At 36.0% G+C, this 18,369-nt stretch overlaps 2 protein-coding genes and 1 pseudogene across 3 annotated transcripts; 2 read left to right on the top strand and 1 right to left on the bottom strand.

The window, feature by feature from the left end:
- The first annotated feature begins 4,639 nt into the window (after window positions 1–4,639).
- LOC147935450 (uncharacterized) lies at window positions 4,640–4,939 on the top strand (annotated as a pseudogene).
- Window positions 4,940–6,946: 2,007 nt separating this feature from the next.
- On the top strand, window positions 6,947–11,405 carry LOC104761595 (protein TORNADO 1-like). The gene is made up of 2 exons (XM_010484702.3): window positions 6,947–9,771; window positions 9,851–11,405. Exons 1-2 carry the CDS (start codon window positions 7,012–7,014, stop codon window positions 11,219–11,221), a joined length of 4,131 nt encoding a protein of 1,376 aa, XP_010483004.2. The 5' UTR covers window positions 6,947–7,011; the 3' UTR covers window positions 11,222–11,405.
- Window positions 11,406–11,663: 258 nt separating this feature from the next.
- On the bottom strand, window positions 11,664–15,177 carry LOC104726100 (uncharacterized). 2 transcript variants are annotated; one of them, XM_010444887.3, is made up of 3 exons: window positions 14,658–15,108; window positions 13,801–14,022; window positions 11,664–13,113 (listed from the first exon to the last, which is right to left on the bottom strand). In XM_010444887.3, exon 3 carries the CDS (start codon window positions 13,090–13,092, stop codon window positions 11,875–11,877), a length of 1,218 nt encoding a protein of 405 aa, XP_010443189.2. In that variant the 5' UTR covers window positions 13,093–13,113; window positions 13,801–14,022; window positions 14,658–15,108; the 3' UTR covers window positions 11,664–11,874. The 2 variants fall into 2 exon arrangements, with proteins under 2 accessions (XP_010443189.2, XP_010443190.2); XM_010444888.3 differs by lacking the exon at window positions 13,801–14,022 and having other exon boundaries at window positions 14,991–15,177.
- Between the last annotated feature and the right edge of the window lie 3,192 nt (window positions 15,178–18,369).

The following is an 18,369-nucleotide window of genomic DNA, read 5'->3' as shown; positions in this document are numbered from 1 at the left end:
TGGGTGATTTTAAGACCATATTTTTGTATATCTAATGGACTTAAGACCAAAATATTTGAAGTCCACATCATTAATATACTATACATATGGGCCATATCAACCTTTTTGTTTTCCTTTTCTGAGTTACTACATTTATTTTTTATATTTTTTGTCATTTATATATTTTATTGTATGTTTTCCTTTATTTTTTTCTTGGGATTTTAGTTTTCTTTTAAAAAAAATTATAAGAGAAGGCCACATTTTTTAGTTGCTTTGGGCCACCGGCCCTGGATGCAACGATGATGAAGAACAAAGAGGAAGCATGAGTAGATGATCCGGTGGTGTAGTTGCAAGGAAGAAGAAGATGCAAAAGAGAAGAAACATGACCACTAAAGAAAAAAGGCCATTGAGCCATTATTGTAGTACATATCCAATATATTAAATGAGTTTGTTTAGTGTAAGAGTTTGGTTAAGACAAGACAATAAATATGGTGATGTTCCAAAGCAACGTAAATCGAAAACAAGAAAACATAAATATTACCTTACAATATGATTTCATAAAAACAATAACAAAAAATGCAGCAACAAAAAAACATATATTAACAACAAACACGAAAAAATCTAAATTAAAAAATGCAATTTAATTTCATTAGAAGATACTTTAATTTTTCAAATATAAATAAAAAAGTTTGGTTTAATGAAAACTGAACATTTTGGATTAATAATAACATCCACAATACTCAGTATTGTTTTAGTAAGAGAAGAATATAATTTTCAAGTCAAAGAAACAAAAACTTATTTCTTAACATAATAAAATTTAAAATATATGTAAAAACTAAATTTATGAAATAAAAAAATTCAAATAGCATATGAAAACAGAAATAATACTAAAAATACAAAATAACCATTGAATTATCAAAAACTTATGAAACTTGATATCAAAGAACATATATTATATCTTGAAATCAGAAAAAAATTTCAAATCAGGACCTTATTAATTTATAGGGTTTTACAGTAGTTCTTTCCAAATAAATAATCATAAACTAATTATAAATTTTTAGGTTTCCACTGGTATTTTTTTTTTAGAATTGCGTTTGATAATTCCAAAGTACTCCAAAGCCAGAACAAAATTTTGAAAACCCTTAGGGCCATAACCGTAAATTAACATGCTGGTTTGTTTTGAAAGAAAGAAAGAAAGAAAAAAAAACAGATAAAATTAGCTGCCTTGGGCTTCACTGCTCTCTCTAGATCTTTCGTTATTTCGCAACATTCAAAAACTCTCCTCCTCCTCTTCCTCCCCACAAGTAACGGTCAGCGAAAAATTGAAATTTCAAAATTCAATTCTTCAAATCCTGTTAGGGTTTTAACATTATCGCGATGGAGAGATCGCACCTTCTTCTTATGAATTATGATTCTTCTCTCCGATCAATTGAATTACTACATGGCGTCTCTGATTCGTTTGAGTTCAGTCCAATTCGGGATTTGATCTTGGGGTCGATGATGATGATTGATATGAGGATTTAAGATTTGCCTATTGGTTTGAATCCAAATTGTGTGATAGTCATCACCAAATCGAAGAAGGTGCGATCGCGATCTCTCTCTCTTCTTTTTGAGTTGTTGATTGGTGTGTATGTTGATTTGGGAATCTAGGGTTTTGATTTCGGAACTTGCTTTCCAATTAGGTCTGATCGCGTATTGGTTTTAAATTTGGTGATCGGAGAGTTTTAATGTGTCGTAATCGCATAATCAGTTGTGGCGTCATGATCTGTCTTATCAATGTCTTTGTGTTATTTGTGATTCTGTAGATACTGGTTGGAAAAATTGGTCAAAATGTTATATTTTATGCAACAATATGCATGTTTATGTCCTCCGAGCTCTGATCAGTTTTGCGGCCACATATTATTCAGCAATCAAGTGGCAATTCATATCTTCAATTTGGAGATGAGAACAACTAATTAAAATTTTGTTTTCTTGGCATTGAATTTGTGCATTCATTCTATTGTTTTCAGCTGCAGTAATTTTTTAAGTGAAGCTTTAAGCAAAAGCAAATGAAGGGTGCAGAGAACATAAATTTCGAAGGTGATTTTGTTTGTTGCTATGAGCATATAAAAGGTCAGGTATCTCTCTCCCTCTATTCTCTCATGTCTATTTTTTGTCATGAATAGGTTCTCTGGGTCATCTCAAAAGGTTTTACGCATTTGGTTACTCACACTATCTGACAACATACACGAAAAAACACAATCTGCTTACACACACGTTCACAGACACGAAAAAACACACAAAATAAAAACACACACGTTCACGGATACAATACAACACAATGCACTCAAAACTCAAAACACACCCAAAGACAACAAAACTCAAACAATACCAAAAAAGGAAAAAAGGTCACATCACACGCAACAAAACTCTAAACACACTCAAACGCAACATAAGATTAATATATTTCTTTATTGGTACTTTGAGATTCTGTTGCCAAGTCAATTTCAGGTAAAGTATCTTTCTCTTCCCAGTTCTCTTTCTTTTCTTAATCTTTTACAACTCTTCATCATTTTGTTAGCCACATTCAATTTTAGTATGTTTTGTTTGCAGTTTCGTAATTTGATGCCTATTCCCTACAGGCAGTGTCCTGCTTACGAAAATTATTTAGATATCAGATATGTTTCTTTATGTGCTTCCATGTGAAGGGAAGCGCTCAGTGATTATTCAAAATCCAAGATAAGACTTTTAAGGTGAAGTTTTTCTGTTTTTTCTCATTTACTTTTGCTTCATACTTTCTTATCAATACATACCCACGTTCAAAATTTCAGCTGTGAACATTGTTTCCTTTTCAAGATTAATAGAAACAACAGGAGCAAAGCAGTTGCACCCCCCGGCTTGGATCAGACTTAGTAAGATTTCCAGTAAGTTTCTTCATGAGCTTTTTCTTTTCTGTTTTATTTTTAGTCTTATGTATTTAGTAACTGCTATCAGAATGGTTTTGTATCAAGATGGAGGACTCCTAAGCTGAAAATAACTAAACTTAGGAAAGTGATTCAGTTGCCTCGGAAAAAAGAAAGGATCAGGTAGATAAATGGTACTGTGTACTGCTAACATAATGGTACTTGTACAAAGGTAGAGATTCATAAGCGGAAAAGAACCAAATTGATACAATGTTTTTTCTGGAAATGTCTGACGTATTTAAGTGATCTATTAACTTGCAGAACTAATAAATTATATCACATTAAATCTCTATAAAATCTCGATTTGCAAGGTACAATACTAACGAAGTCAGGGAACATAATATAGTAGCTGGAGAGTGGAGAGTCTTTGCATATGAGACAACCAAACTATATTCTTCAGTGCTAAGGTGACTAGATTTTTTCATCTCCTCTTATACCACATGACATTCTCTTTTCTGTACATTTATTAGCATTCCATACAGTTTCAGATTAGCTACATGTTTTTTACATATATAGTTTCATATTGTTTTACTGGTCTTTAGTGTGTTCTTTTCTTAGTGCCTTTAGTAACAAGAAGCCATTTTACGAAGTCTACAAGGAAAAAAGATTTAAGGCTAAGCTTGATTTTCTTGTAAGTGTGAATCCATTGTTATATATTTATAGATGTAAAAAGATGTTTTTTACATATATAGTTTCATATTTGTTTCACTGGTCTCTAGTGTGTTATTTTTTAGTGTCACTAGTAACAAGAAGCCATTCTTTGAAGTATCAGGGACAAAATATGTAAGGTTAATCTTAATTTTCTTGTAAGTGAATTCAATTTTCCATTATGAGTTGGATTCTTTATACATCTTTATAGATTAAAAGTAAAAAAATTAGCGAGCAATCAAGTTTGATTTTGTGTTTTGTGTGTTGTATTTTCAGGTGCAGCTTTCAAGTGAAGTCTTGGCTCAGTAAAGAAAAGAAAATGTGGGGTCGTGTCTCTTGCTTCATGCAGATATCTTAAAGAACCAAAACTCAGAAGGTGATTTTGTCGCTAAGAGCATATGAGAGGTCAGATACCTCTCCCTCTATTTTTATGTTTGTTTATGTCATGGATAGGTCATCTCGACATGTTAGTGGTAACAAAGAAAATACAGCACACCACAAAACTAGCACAAAAGGGAACTTTACCATCAATAACTTACTTTATTGGTAAGAACTTTGAGAATATGTTGCCAAATGCCAAGTAAGTTTTAGGTGAAGTATCTTTCTCTTCCCTTTTCTTATTCTTTTACAACTTTTCATCATATTGTTGGTCGCAGGGAATTAATCTAAGTACTTTTAATGCTACTCTAAAAGTGAAATTCAGGCCTCTACAAGCGAAATCGTGTCCTGCATACTTTTTCTGCTACTCTAAGGTGAAGTTTTTCGATTTCTTTTTTTTTTTTTTTTTTTTTTTTTTTTTTTTTCGATTTCTTCTCATTCACTTTTGCTTTATATACATTTTCTTATTAACCGATACTTCACAAAGGAAAAACCCAATCGTAAAAACTTTCTTTATCTACATGTTTTCAATATATCAGCTATGGACATTGCTTTTTGTCAAGCTTAATAGAAAACAACAGGAGCAGAGCAGGCGAATACTGGCTCGGATCAGACTTAGTAAGATTTCCACTATTAGTTTCTTCATTAGCATTATTTGTGTGCTTTATTTAGTATTTAGTAACTGCTACTAGAATGGCTTTGTATCAGGATGGAGGACTCTTAAGCTGAAAATAACTAAACTTAGGAAAGCGATTCAGTCACCTCGGGAAAAGGAAGGGTAAGGTAGATAAACTATCATCATCCCTTTTCAGAGTTTCTGTAGTTTTCTTATGGTCTTGTGTACTGTTAACATAATGGTTTTGTACCAAGATAGTGGATTCTTAAGCGGAAAAGAACCAAATTTAAGAAAACCATTCAGTCTTCCCGAGGAAAGAAGAGATAATCAATATATATGTGTTTTTATTTGTCAATGTTTTCTTTGTCAGTTTTGAAGTGAACTCATATCTGAGCTACACAAAGGGCGAGATAACTCTCTTATTTATAAGTTATAACTCGTTTGGGTTGTCCACACTCGATCAATCACAATTAAAATCAACTTGAAGCACAAAAACTCAGACCACGCGCGCTTTCAACAAATTAAAAAAAAAAAATTGATCAACAAATCACAACACGAGAAAGAGCGAAACAAATACATCACACACGATACACACGACTTTCGAAACACACGCAAACGAAACAAACTCAAATACAACACAAGGAACGAACGAGCATGAAAATTGAAGACACACACACACACCCACAACAAACTAAATAAATGACAACGACGTGTGAGTTTGTAAAACCAGATAAAAGACAACGACGTGTGAGTTTGTAAAACCAGTCCCATACAAGGTAGAGTAGTAAGACGTTGTAAAACCAATAAACATTCTTTAACAATAAAATTATGTTATATAGCTTTATAAAATCGCCTTGACCGCTTTAAATCGCATCGGCTCCGACGCAATATTGTATATTAATTTTATTGTGTACGTACTGTGCTTCTTGTTGATGATTAATTATGGATGTATGTAATGTTCAAATTAATAATGTACAATAAAATATTAATATTTTTGTAGCTTTATATATAAGTTGATTGATGTTAATACATACTATTTTTTTGTTTTTGAATGTTAGTAATATTTAGAATGATTTCTGTTCTTTTTTTTGGCAGCATTAAAATTATATTTAGGCTAAAAACATATGTTGTTTACGACAATATGTGAGATTTCCAATTAATTTCCTCACCTAAATTTTTATATTATAACAACCCCCAATCACACCAAAGCTTACTAGCAAGACCAGGTTGGTGTTGGTAGAAATCAGCATCGGTCCATAAAATTCACTAGTGGCAAATCATAATCAATATAACTATAAGTAATATGGAAATATCGTCGTGAAGAATGAAACTGTACGTACTTAAAATATCTAGACTTGTGTGTTAGCACTTAGCACACAGCCTTAGAATGAAACTGATGCTTTCGTAATTAAAGAAGCTTTAGTTATTCTTTATTGTGTGTCGGTTCCGATCCATTTGAAGTTGTCCTTTCAAGATACGGACTCTAGGTAGTTTACTTCTAGTAAAACTAGAAAAGTATAAACACACATTATAGTTAGTGACTTTTACAAGTTAACCTGCTTATTTACTAAATATGTTTTGAGAAAATTACAATCATTTTTTCCTTTCTTTTTTTTTGGTAAACAACAATTTTTGGTTTGATACAATGTATACATCTTTGATCACTATTTGATTTTGAATCTACTGTTTAAGTTCCAAATACTAATGAAGAAAGTCTATTTAATTAATTTTCAAATTCAACAACAAAAAAACGTATCTTTTAGAAGAATTAGTAAGCATTAACCAAAGAAATCAAAGCAATATTATTACAGAACATGCAGTAGAAACATCTAGGTCCCCATTAACAAGAGTCTGTCCAAAGCTTTTGCGACTTTTAGACCTCCTTCTTGACTTCTTGTAAAAGCTTTGCACGTGAAAGTTTTTTATTTATTTACTCAATAAACTAAATGTTATTCCACAATCCATAACTATTTCTTAAGTGAAAATTCAACCAATCTTTTAGGAAATTTTCTCATTTCTCTCATGGTCATTATTTTTATTTATGAAAATGCATTTGTGGATTTGTTCCATATACCATATCTTTGTAATTATGACAAAAAAAACTTACATATTTATATCTTTTTTAAGTTTTACCTACTTTAAAACTTTAAAAACAAACTTATTTAAGTTTCCATCATAATGTAATTGATGTGTAATTATCTAAACTTTACTACAAGAAATCTACTAGTCAAATTCTTAGAAAAACTTTACAACAATAAATGTTACAGTGACCCAAACTAGTAAAAAAGTATAAATAAAAGTCACCCAACCAACATTTTTCAAACTCATCATCAATATCAAGATTTTGTTGTAATAAAAGTTTTCAAAAAAAAAATAAAAACACACCGATAAAGAAACAAAATCCCTTACTTTACCTTTTCTTCTCATCTCTCTGCTGCCTAAAGAAAGATGGAGTCAGAGCCAGACCAAAGCTTCAAAGACCTCTCATGGTTTCTTCAAGCTATCAAAGACCCACAACAAACTTGCTTCAATCTTCAAACCCTATCTTTCTCCTCTTCCGGAAACATTACGCATTGTCAGCTAATAACAGAGAGCTCCATGAACATCAACGTCACCAGAGACAACCTCACTTCACTTTCCCAGATCTTCATCGAGCTAGCCACATCTTCAGATACGCATACATCTCTCAGGAACTTGGAGTTCGAAGGAATCTCTTGGGAAATCGAGCTGCTGCAGAGCCTTGGTTTGTTGTTAGACAACACCTCGAAGATAAAGCAGCTTGCTTTCAGAAAGAACAGGTTCAGTGAACAATGTCTGAACGAGCTCTCAGAGATTTTGAAAAGAAACAGCTGTATGAAAGAGATTATGTTCTCAGAGTCGAGAATTGGATACAGAGGAGCTACCCTTCTCGGGTCTGCTCTTCAGGTTAACGATTCGTTAGAGGAATTGCAGATTTGGGAAGACTCAATTGGGTCAAAAGGAGCTGAAGAGCTCTCGAAGATGATCGAAACCAACTCAAGTTTGAGACTTTTCTCCATTTTCGACTCCAGTCCTTTCACTGCGACGCCATTGATATCTGCTGTTTTGGGTATGAACAGAGAGATGGAGGTTCACGTGTGGAGTGGAGATCACAAACGAGACAGAAGCTCGAAGATCGTTGAGTTCTTACCTGAGAGCAACACTCTGAGGGTTTACCAGATTGACATTTCTGGTTCTTGCAGAGTCGCTGCAGCGTTGGGGATGAACACAACCGTGAGGTCTCTAGATATGACGGGTGCGAAGCTAAACTCGCGGTGGGCGAAAGAGTTTAGATGGGTTTTGGAACAGAACAAGACTCTTAGAGAAGTGAAACTTTCGAAAACCGGTCTTAAAGACAAAGCTGTTGTTTACGTTGCAGCTGGACTATTTAAGAACAAGAGCTTGCAGAGTTTGTATGTTGATGGAAATCGTTTTGGGAGTGTTGGTGTGGAGGATTTGCTTTGTCCGTTGAGTAGGTTCTCTGCTCTGCAGTTACAAGCTAACATCACATTGAGGTCAATTGTGTTTGGAAGTTCCAAGACAAAGATTGGAAGAGATGGACTCACCGCGGTTTTAAAGATGGTGACAACAAACGAGACAGTGGTTCATCTCGGTATTCACGACGATGCGAGCCTTGGACCTGATGATTTCGTGCATATCTTCAAGAGCTTGCAGAAGAACTCGTCTTTAAGACGGTTCTCGTTACAAGGCTGCAAAGGGGTAAGAGGTGATAGAGTATTGGAGGCAATCACTGAGACATTGCAGATTAATCCATTGATTGAGGAAATTGATTTAGCGAGAACTCCGCTTCAAGATTCAGGGAAAGCAGATGAGATTTATCAGAAGCTGGGACACAATGGTAGGAAGATAGATGAAGCAGAGACTGATGATTCACTCAAGGATATGCCACTAACTGAGTCAAAGAGCATTAGAGCTTTCCTGTGTGGGCAAGACTATGCAGGCAAGACAACACTCTGCAACTCTATACTTCAAAGTTCCTCTTCTTCCGGTTTTCCTTATGTGGAGAATGTGAGATCTTTGATGAACCCTGTGGAGCAAGCTGTTAGTGGGATGAAAATAAAGTCGTTCAAGGACGAGGAGACAAAGATCTTCATGTGGAATCTTGCAGGGCAGCACGAGTTTGTTGCTCTTCATGATTTTATGTTCCCAAACCCATCTCTCTTCTTGATCATACTGAGCTTGTTTAGGAAACCGAGCAACAAAGAACCTAAAACACCAGCTGAAGTAGAAGAAGAGCTTCAGTACTGGCTTAGATTCATCGTTTCCAACTCGAGGAAAGCGGTCCAACAATGCATGAAACCGAATGTCACCATTGTTCTCACGCACTCTGACAAAATCAATCAGCAAGCTGAAAGCTTTCAGACAACTGTTGGTTGCATTCAGAGACTGAGAGATAAGTTTCTAGCATTAGTGGATTTTTATCCCACTGTGTTCACAGTTGATGCAAGATCATCTCCTTCGGTTAGTAGACTCACACATCATATTCGGACGACTAGCAAAGCCATTCTTCAAAGAGTTCCTCGGGTTTATCAGCTCTGCAATGATATGGTACAGCTCTTATCAGACTGGAGATCAGAGAATTCAAACAAACCTATTATGAGATGGAAAGCCTTTGCAGATCTCTGTCAGTTTAAGGTTCCTTCCCTGAGAATAAAGTCTCGCAACGAGAACATTGAGATTGTTGAGACAAGGCGGCGAGCCATAGCCACATGCCTTCACCAAACAGGAGAGGTGATTTATTTTGATGAGTTGGGGTTTTTGATACTAGACTACGAGTGGTTTTGTGGTGAGGTTCTTGCTCAGTTGATAAAGCTTGATGTAAGAAAGCAAAACACCGGGGAAAGAAATGGATTTGTTAGCAGGAAAGAGCTAGAGAAGATGTTGAGAAGTAGTTTACAGAGTCCAATTCCAGGGATGACCTCAAAGGTACTTGAGCACTTTGATGCGTGTGACCTTGTGAAGATGATGAAGAAAGTAGAACTTTGCTATGAACAAGACCCTTCCAGTCCTGACACTTCATTGTTAGTCCCATCGATTCTAGAAGAAGGCAGAGGAAAGACACAGAAATGGCAGATAAACACACATGACTGTGTTTATTCAGGCCGGCATCTCCAGTGCGATGATTCAAGTCGCATGTTTCTTACAGCTGGATTGTTCCCTCGTTTACAGGCAAGGGCTCAAAATCACTTACCTGTTTCTTTCATCTCTTTAACTTAAACCTTACCAATCGTTCATATTGCCTGCGCAGGTGCATCTTCATAACAGAATCATGGAACTGAAGAACCAACACGGGGCTACTTATAGTCTGGAAAAGCACCTCATCGCCATAACGATCCATGGCATTAACATTAAAGTGGAGCTTGGAGGACAGTTGGGAAATTACATTGATGTTCTTGTTTGTTCAACAAAGAGCTTGACAGAGACACTGAGTCTCATTCACCAGCTAATCATTCCGGCTATCCAGAGCAGCTGCCAAGGTATAATCCTCCTTGAGCACATCATAAGACCACAATGTGTCCAGGACTTGACTCCACCGCGATTTCGAAAAACTCAGTTTGTTTCCCTCCAGAGACTAAAAGAAGCATTATCATCAGTTCCTGCAGAGACTATGTATGACTATCAACACACATGGGACTCTGTTCTAGATTCAGGTAAGACTGTTCTAAGAGCCGGATTTGATTTAGCCCGCAACCTCCTGTCTGATGATGATTTCAGAGAAGTATTACAAAGAAGGTACCATGATCTGCACAACTTGGCTCAAGAACTACAAGTTCCCACCGACGATCCCCAAGCAGATAATCATATATCAGTGACCAATGAGCTGGAAAAAGTTGATCCTAGCTTCGGTGGAATCGCCAAGGGACTAGAAGCAGTACTTCAGAGACTGAAGATTATCGAGCAAGAGGTACGAGACGTGAAACAAGAGATCCAAGGAGTGAGATACTATGAGCACAGACTTCTGATCCAGCTTCATCACAAAGTGAATTACCTTGTCAACTATAACGTCCAGATGGATGAAAGAAAAGTTCCAAACATGTTTTACTTCATCAGAGCAGAGAACTACGGGAGAAGACTGATCACAGCTATGGTTCCTGGCATGGTTGCTCTAAGGATACACATGTTATGCGAATTTAGACGTGAAATGCACGTCGTAGAAGATCAACTTGGGTGTGACGTGATGCAGATAGACAACCACGCTGTGAAGTGCTTGGCTCCATACATGACAAACTTCATGAAACTGGTGACTTTTGCATTGAGGATAGGAGCAAACTGGGTAGCTGGGATGGGGCACATGATACCTGACTTGGGCCATGCTATCGCTCACCTAGCCAACCCAGCTGTCATGACTGGAGCGGCCGGAGCTGCAGGAGCCATAGGGGTCGCTGCTGCATTGGGTAGGAACCGAGGCAGAGATAGAGATATTCAGGAGCAAGACCAAAGAGCAGCTCAACAGTGGCTCATCGATTACTTGAGGGAACAGAATTGCTCAGCCGGGAGGGATATTGCAGAAAAGTTTGGCCTGTGGCGAGTTAGATACAGAGATGATGGGTCCATCGCCTGGATCTGCAAACGGCATATGATCACCAGAGCCAATGAAGTCAACCAAGTTCCTCTCTAATGCTCGCTAGCTAGCTACAAATGAACAGTAAGAGAAAGGAGTTTAATTAGGCAAAACCATTTTCATTACATTATGTTTGCCTTATTGTAATGCTTTGAATCATTACTTATCTACTGTTGGATCCCTTATCTTTATTACCACATGGTATAAAGACAGTAAAGCAACCTCAAGATCCTATGACAAAGACACTTCAACTAACCAGAGAACATCCAAACATTTGTTCTAAAGATTTTTTCAGAAAGCTGAATCATTGGATCCTTTGCCTCTCTCTCCCCACCTAAGGGACCACCTCTTTGATAGTCACAAAGAGCAAATGGGTCCAGAGAGTGACAATCACACCATATGATGATTGTACGAATAATTAAGCAATCTTAGCATTGATCACTATGCTTTAAAGATTCTTGTGGATGTAAGATCAGTAACTCATAAAATACAAACATGATTAGGAAGCAGAAGTTCATATCATGCGGACATAGTTCTAATAGCGTAAAGGCTAGTGATACATAATAACTCACATCAACTAAAGCATCAAGCTGACCAGATATAACATCAAATGGTACATTATAAAATTACATCATTAGGATTAGTCTTTCTTCATTAGAAAAGTCTGAGGGTGATCTGTGGTCTTCGTCTGAACTTGGTAAAACAGGTGCTCAGAAGAAGGGCCTGCTCCCATAGAACACACGGGATCCGTTGTTACTCTTTGGTGTTGGCAGCTTCTGAGAATCAGAGCTTGAATTTTCTGATTTTGTTGGGCTATCAATGTCCAGAGGAAGCTTCATCTTAGCCAGTGAATCAGTAAACTGTTGCATGCTTTTCATGTACATGTCGACGATATCCTGCTGTACCACCTTTGACTCCGGCTCAACTTTCAGAGTGGGGACGGATTTCACAATCTTCTCCTCGGATGTCTCACCTGAAGCCTCGCTCCCTGACTCCTGGGAACTCGCTTTGGAATTCACGACAGAGAGATGTTCATGGTTTGCTGTTTCTGTGGCGGAGTGAGCTGAAGCGTGAGGAGAAGCAGCTCCATTTGTTGCATTGCTGCTCTCAGGTGAATCTTGCTTCAGTATTGAAGTGACAGAATTGGTCACATGATTCTCAGCATCGGAAGTAACCAAGCTGTCAGAAGTTTCTGAGTCAATAGTGGAACAGGAGATCCCAAAATACTCGGAAACCATCTTCTCATTTTCGTTCGCGACATTAGGATCTGGAAACTCAATCTTATCCAACTCACCTGGAACTGATTCAGACCCTTCTGGATCCTTGGTAGTTTCATCAACAGAAACAGACGAAGGCATAGAGGGAATAGCCATCACGTCAGGGTAGGATCCATTATAGGAGAGTGACAATTGAACAAAACCAGCTGGCGAATGGTACAGATCAGTGGAAGAAAGAGAGAACTCTTTCTCAAGTTTCCCATTCTTGAAGAGCAGTTCCGAAATAGGAACCAAAGTAAAACCAAGCAGCTGGTCTTCAAGATAATTTTTCACCCTGCTCATCATGTAAATCTCACATTTGAGGGAAGTGTCCAGAACCCTGACATCAAGCTTTACATTGTCATCAAAAACCGGATTCCTCCCACCACCATTGATGATTTTGGTCGAGACAGACTTTTCAGGATCATTTGTAAGGCAAAGCTTGGCATAAACGTCTTGCTTGTGATATATACAAATGTTATGGATATCCCTTGCCTGATGGACATAAACCTCAAGAGTACCAACGAGGTCTTCCCGGCCACAACTTTTAGAATCTTTCCCATTGGAATTTATGCCATTCGATTTGTTTCCAGAGCTCTGCACAGAATTTGAGTTCTCATTCTCTGACTCACCGATCTTGAATGGTGAAACAACAGATTGCGGGGAGTCCATTGCAGAAGCTAACAAACGATTCTGCAAAAATTGAAGGCCTATTAGTATCAGTACATGTAAACGGAGTCCATTGTTGCACATTCAGAAGAGTCATGACTCTAAAAAGTCCTTGATAAATACAACACCAAGCTGAGCAATTTATTCCCCATGCCATGGTGTTTGAATATATCTTTAACATGCAAAGGGGCTATTCTATAAATTAAACTCAAACAATGTAATTTTAAAGTTTTTGAAAACCATATTTAAGAGAAATGTTTTGGCAACAGAAAATATCCTGGAAAAGAACCACAAACAGAAAAAATCAAACACCAACCAAAAGGACAGTTTGATGTCAAAATCAGAGTAGAGAACTTGGGTTCTCTTTTAGGGTATAAGCCTAAACTACGCAGAGCAGATTTAATTAAAGGGAATCTCAAGAACAAAGAAAGGAACTATCCTCCCTGAGATTCCAACTCAAAATAAAGTCAACAAATCAACAGAGCCAAAATCCACAGATCAAGAAGGCTCAGACAACCACAAGCTAATCTCATTCTCACACCACAGATATAACACATTCAACAGTAAAGAAAAATTTCGAAAGCAGTCTAACTAGAGTCATGTTTTGGTACAACAAATCTTTAGCTCGATCCAATCATAAAAAGAAATTCAAAACTTCTGCCACACAGCTCACAATCAACACAAACAACAAAAAGAGTAAAGAAAACTTGCCTAAGTCCAAAACCAAGCTTTGATCCGCAACTTTTAAAACCAAATTAAGAAGAGAAGGCAGCTGATTTCTCTAAACAGCACACACAAAGAGAAGAAACATAAAACAAAACAAAACAAAAGAGAGGGGTTTAAAAAAGACAAGTCGTAATCGTGTAAGAAGATGGTTGAAAGGAACAAGAAGCATGTGGGTGGGTTTACATAAAAAGAAAGTTAGAGATAGGGCTGGGCAAAATAACCGATAACCAAATAACCGACCGAAACCGAACCGAAAAAAACCAAACCGAACCGAACCGAAATTCTTCAAATACCCGAATGGTTAGTAAAAATCTATATCCAAACTAATTGAAACCGAACCGACAATTAAATGGTTAACCGAAATATCCGAAAACCTAGAAGATATCAAATATTATATACTTAATATTATGCAAAACTATAAAATAAACTTAAAATATAAATTATTTCTAGATTCAAAACAATTAAATATTTTAAATAATCAATATATGTAAATGTTATTATTTTGAATTTACAAAGTTAAATACTATTTTGTAAAATTGAATCCATATTTTTCCCTTTTTTGTATTTTTGTTATTGTATATTTGGTTAATTTTGGTTATATTCGGTTAGTTTTGGTTATATTTGGTTTATTTGGTTAATGTTAATATAATTTATGTTAGTTATGGTTATTTATTTAAATAACCAAACCGAAACCGAACCGAAAGAAACCGAACCGAACCAAACCGAAATTTCAAAAATATCCAAATGGTTACTATATTACTATATCCAAAATAACCGAAACCGAATACAACCGAACCGAAACCGAATGGTTAACCGAATGCCCAGGCCTAGTTAGAGAAAACAAAACCAGCAAGACAAATTTCAAAGAGAGTTTTAAATGCAAAAACTGTTAGTAAGTTGAAAAAAAGATTGGAAATTTCTGATTAGGGTCGGCGGAAAGAAAGAAAGATAAGATTAGGGTTTAGCACAGTCACTTCAATGGCGGACCACTTAAAGAAAAGGTGGGTCATATTAGTCTAAAAAATTCAACTGTTTCGGCTGTGAAGAAGAAAAAAAAAAAGCAAGTTTGATTGATGAAAGCTATCGATATCTATATGAACTCCTCTTTGAATTCATGAGACCATTATAAAAAGAAGAGCTTTACAACAATACTTCACGCGGATGAAATCACTTACAGTTACAGAGGTGCTCTGTTTGGCAAGATCGAAAGCTGTGAGCTTTTTTTTTTTGTTGTTGGCTGGCAAAAGCGTTAATGGAGTCTTTGTAGGTTCTTTTTGTAAATTTGCAAAAGTTATTGGGGGAAAACAGGAAGAAGAAGAAGAAAAGTTTAGAATTCTAAACTTTTCTTTTTATTTGGAGTCTGAGGTAATGGGCTTTGGGGCCCACACATCAGTGATTATCACATGGATCTTTAATTATATTTGTAATTTTCTTTCTCTAAATATATAAATGGGTTAATAATAATATGTTAAAACGGTAACGGAAAATACTGAAATTTTATAAATAAAAATGATATACTTTATCACTACTACAAAACAGTGTGATACTTTGGCTAATTTTTTACACATTTAAATGAATTTTACAATATTTTATTGAATCTACTATATATACACTAATATTTAACGTGAACATGGAATAATATATCAAACGTTTAATTATACAATAAAATTATAATGTTGGATGAATCATATTTTGGTAGATAATTTAGTTGGCAAACACTTAAATCATCTAAACTTTCATCTATTCAAAAAAATTAAACATAAACATGTTACCAAATATATATAACTCGTTCTTTAACGGTTAAGTGAAAAAAAAAGAAAAATACTCTTAGAGATTTGCAAAATATTAAGTTTTTAAAATAAATAAGTGAAATTAAACTGTAATCATTTTTCTTTAACCATATAAAGTTATAAATAATATATTGTTTTCTTAAGAAAATGAGTGGATATGAATGCATGAGTACACACACAAACTAAAGTTAGATATGATTTATAATATATAAAAGTGTGAAAACAAAAATTGAAGAGATGTGTAGAACCCACAAGAAAGCTAAAATCATTAAAAAGATCCCAAAAGTGCTGATTTTTTTTCTTTTATTTATATATTGTCATTTATTCATGTGTAAATTAAATATCATTTTTTTTGTTGCTTTTATTCTTTTGACAAGTTATATATTTGTTTCGCTTGCCAACATTTTCAAACTATAATTGCAAACATTATAACATAAGGGAAAAAATGTCACTATCATCTCGAATTCTCGATGTCTACCTCTCTTTCCTTTTAGTTGCTTAAAATCTTATATTCCATTTATTAACGTACAAATCAACTTTTCTCCCAATCCCAAATTATTGTTTAATTATTCTCTCCACAAAAAAATTCTCATCTGAAAAAAAAAAAGAATCAAGTACAGTAATTACTTCCTTACTTGTAATCATACAAATCGTTATTATTATTGAAATAAAACTTAAGGTACATATTGAACGGAAATTATGTTTGGGTCGACATCCAATAAACCCATTTATGTTGTAAAACACTTAGTAGACTTCGTACAGACCGGTCCATATACGGTTCTTATGTTCTTGGTCCTTCGGCTCATGTACCATCGGCCCATCGGCCGAAGCCTTCTCGGCAACACCCTAATCCTATGTCGGTTTAGCTTAGGCCTTTGTACTCTACTATATAAGCATGTAACCTCGAGTTTAATCAATAAGAATATACAAGAGCTTTATCCCTAAACTCTATATTCATAACACGTTATCAGCACGATAGACTCCAACCACCTAAAACCCTAAGGCAGCCGCCGCTTTCATCCTTCTCTTCCAAAACCCTAAACCGCCTCTTGTTCTTCTTCTCCTCCGAGATTTACCTCTATTATCTCGAAGTCCTTTTGGTGATTCACGAGCATCCTTAGCTCGTGATCAAGTTACACACAAAACCTGATCGAGGTTCGTGGTACGCGGATCGGGGGTGAGTTCAAGTACGTGCTGTACAAGGAGCTGTTCGTGGGAAGCAGTTTGTGGTTCGTGGAAGCTGTTCGGGGATCGAGGTTCGTGAGATATCTGAGGTCTTTAGCTCCCAGATCAAAACCGGTCAGAACCTATTGGTGTTAAGGTAAACAAAATTCGAAACCTCCTTAAAACCCTATAATCGAATTTGAACCTTAAAACTAATGAACCCTAAAACATCCAAGTACACAATCTAACAAGGTTTAAATTCCTTAAATCCTAAAACTTAAAATCGGTTGTTAGGTTGTTAGATTGTTTGAGAATTGCACCAAAACTTTGTCAAGCTTAAAATCTGATTTGATTGTTTGAAATTGCTTGAATTGTTATGTTGCATAAGAACCTAGAACTGTTTTGTTAGAATCATAAAATAGAAATTGATCAAGCTGTTATAGGAGATTTAAAACTTGGATTGTTCATGCATCATGATCATAATCGAAATTGCTTAAGGTTGTATAAATTCGGCTGCATGAATTAGTTTTGTGTTCTAGGATTAAATCTGTTTAATATTAAAAGTTATGTTAAAATTCTACAAAGCTAAAACAATGAAATTGGAATTAAAACATAATTAAGATAAACTTCTAAATTTAATTTAGTGGTTATCTAAAATCCTAGACTAAATAGGAAATTTTAAGAAAAAGGAAATCCTATCTAGAAATTGTTGCATGCATTAGCCTATTTGCTTTTGTTGTTTTGCATGCATGAATTTAAACCATAAAACCATAAGTGGCAAAGCATGTTTCGGTCTCAAATACCGCATGGCCCAAGGCATGGTTCGGTCTCAAATACCGCATGTCCTATTGATCAAGTGCATGGTTCGATCTTAAATATCGCATGCTAACATTCAGATGTCTATTTCTGTTTTATGCAGATGGCAAGCCTTAAGAGCATAGACTATCCTATACTGAATGCTTCTGGTGACAACTACTTGCTATGGGCAATGAACACCAAGATCAACTTGAAGTCAAAAGACTTGTTCGAGTGCATCGAAGAGGATTCCGCATGCACGGACAAGCGAAAGAATAAGTGTATCCAGCACATGCATCATCACATTGCTGAGAGTCTCAAAAACCAGTACCTATTCATAGAGGATCCTCTCGTCCTTTGGACAGCGCTTAAACGCAGATACAGACACCAAAAGACGGTGCTCCTACCAAAGGCCGAGTACGATTGGAAACACCTAAGGATCCAGGATTACAAATCCGTGGATGAGTATAACTCTGAGCTTTTTAGGATTGTCTCAGTCCTTAGGTTGTGTGGTACTGCAGTGACAGAAAAGGAGCTATTGGATAAGACATTGTCTACCTTTAGTCCTAACAATATTGTCCTTCAGCAACAATACCGTCAAACGAAATTTGCGGACTATGGGGAACTCAATGAGTGTTTACTGCTAGCTGAGCAGAACAATGAACTGTTGCTGATGAATAGTGCTATGAGACCTCCCGGTACAGCCCCATTACCGGAAGCACACAAAGTTGATTTGGGAAAGAAAAGTGCTGCAGAGCCTAAAGAGCTTAGAGAGCCTAGAGAGACCAACTACGTCCACAGAGAA

This window comes from Camelina sativa, chromosome 11 (assembly GCF_030686135.1).
Source record: "Camelina sativa cultivar CO46 ecotype springtype chromosome 11, ASM3068613v1".
In the NCBI taxonomy this organism is placed as follows: Eukaryota; Viridiplantae; Streptophyta; class Magnoliopsida; order Brassicales; family Brassicaceae; genus Camelina; species Camelina sativa.
Note: the sequence above shows the minus strand (reverse complement) of the source record. Positions and strands in the feature narration are given on the sequence as shown.

Bases quoted from the DNA above. Each gene is read 5' to 3' on its own strand.
- LOC104761595 (XM_010484702.3), top strand. From the start codon at position 7,012: ATGGAGTCAGAGCCAGACCAAAGCTTCAAAGACCTCTCATGGTTTCTT. The intron at 9,772-9,850 runs GCAAGGGCTCAA...TTGCCTGCGCAG, and splicing joins GATTGTTCCCTCGTTTACAG to GTGCATCTTCATAACAGAAT.
- LOC104726100 (XM_010444888.3), bottom strand. From the start codon at position 13,092: ATGGACTCCCCGCAATCTGTTGTTTCACCATTCAAGATCGGTGAGTCA.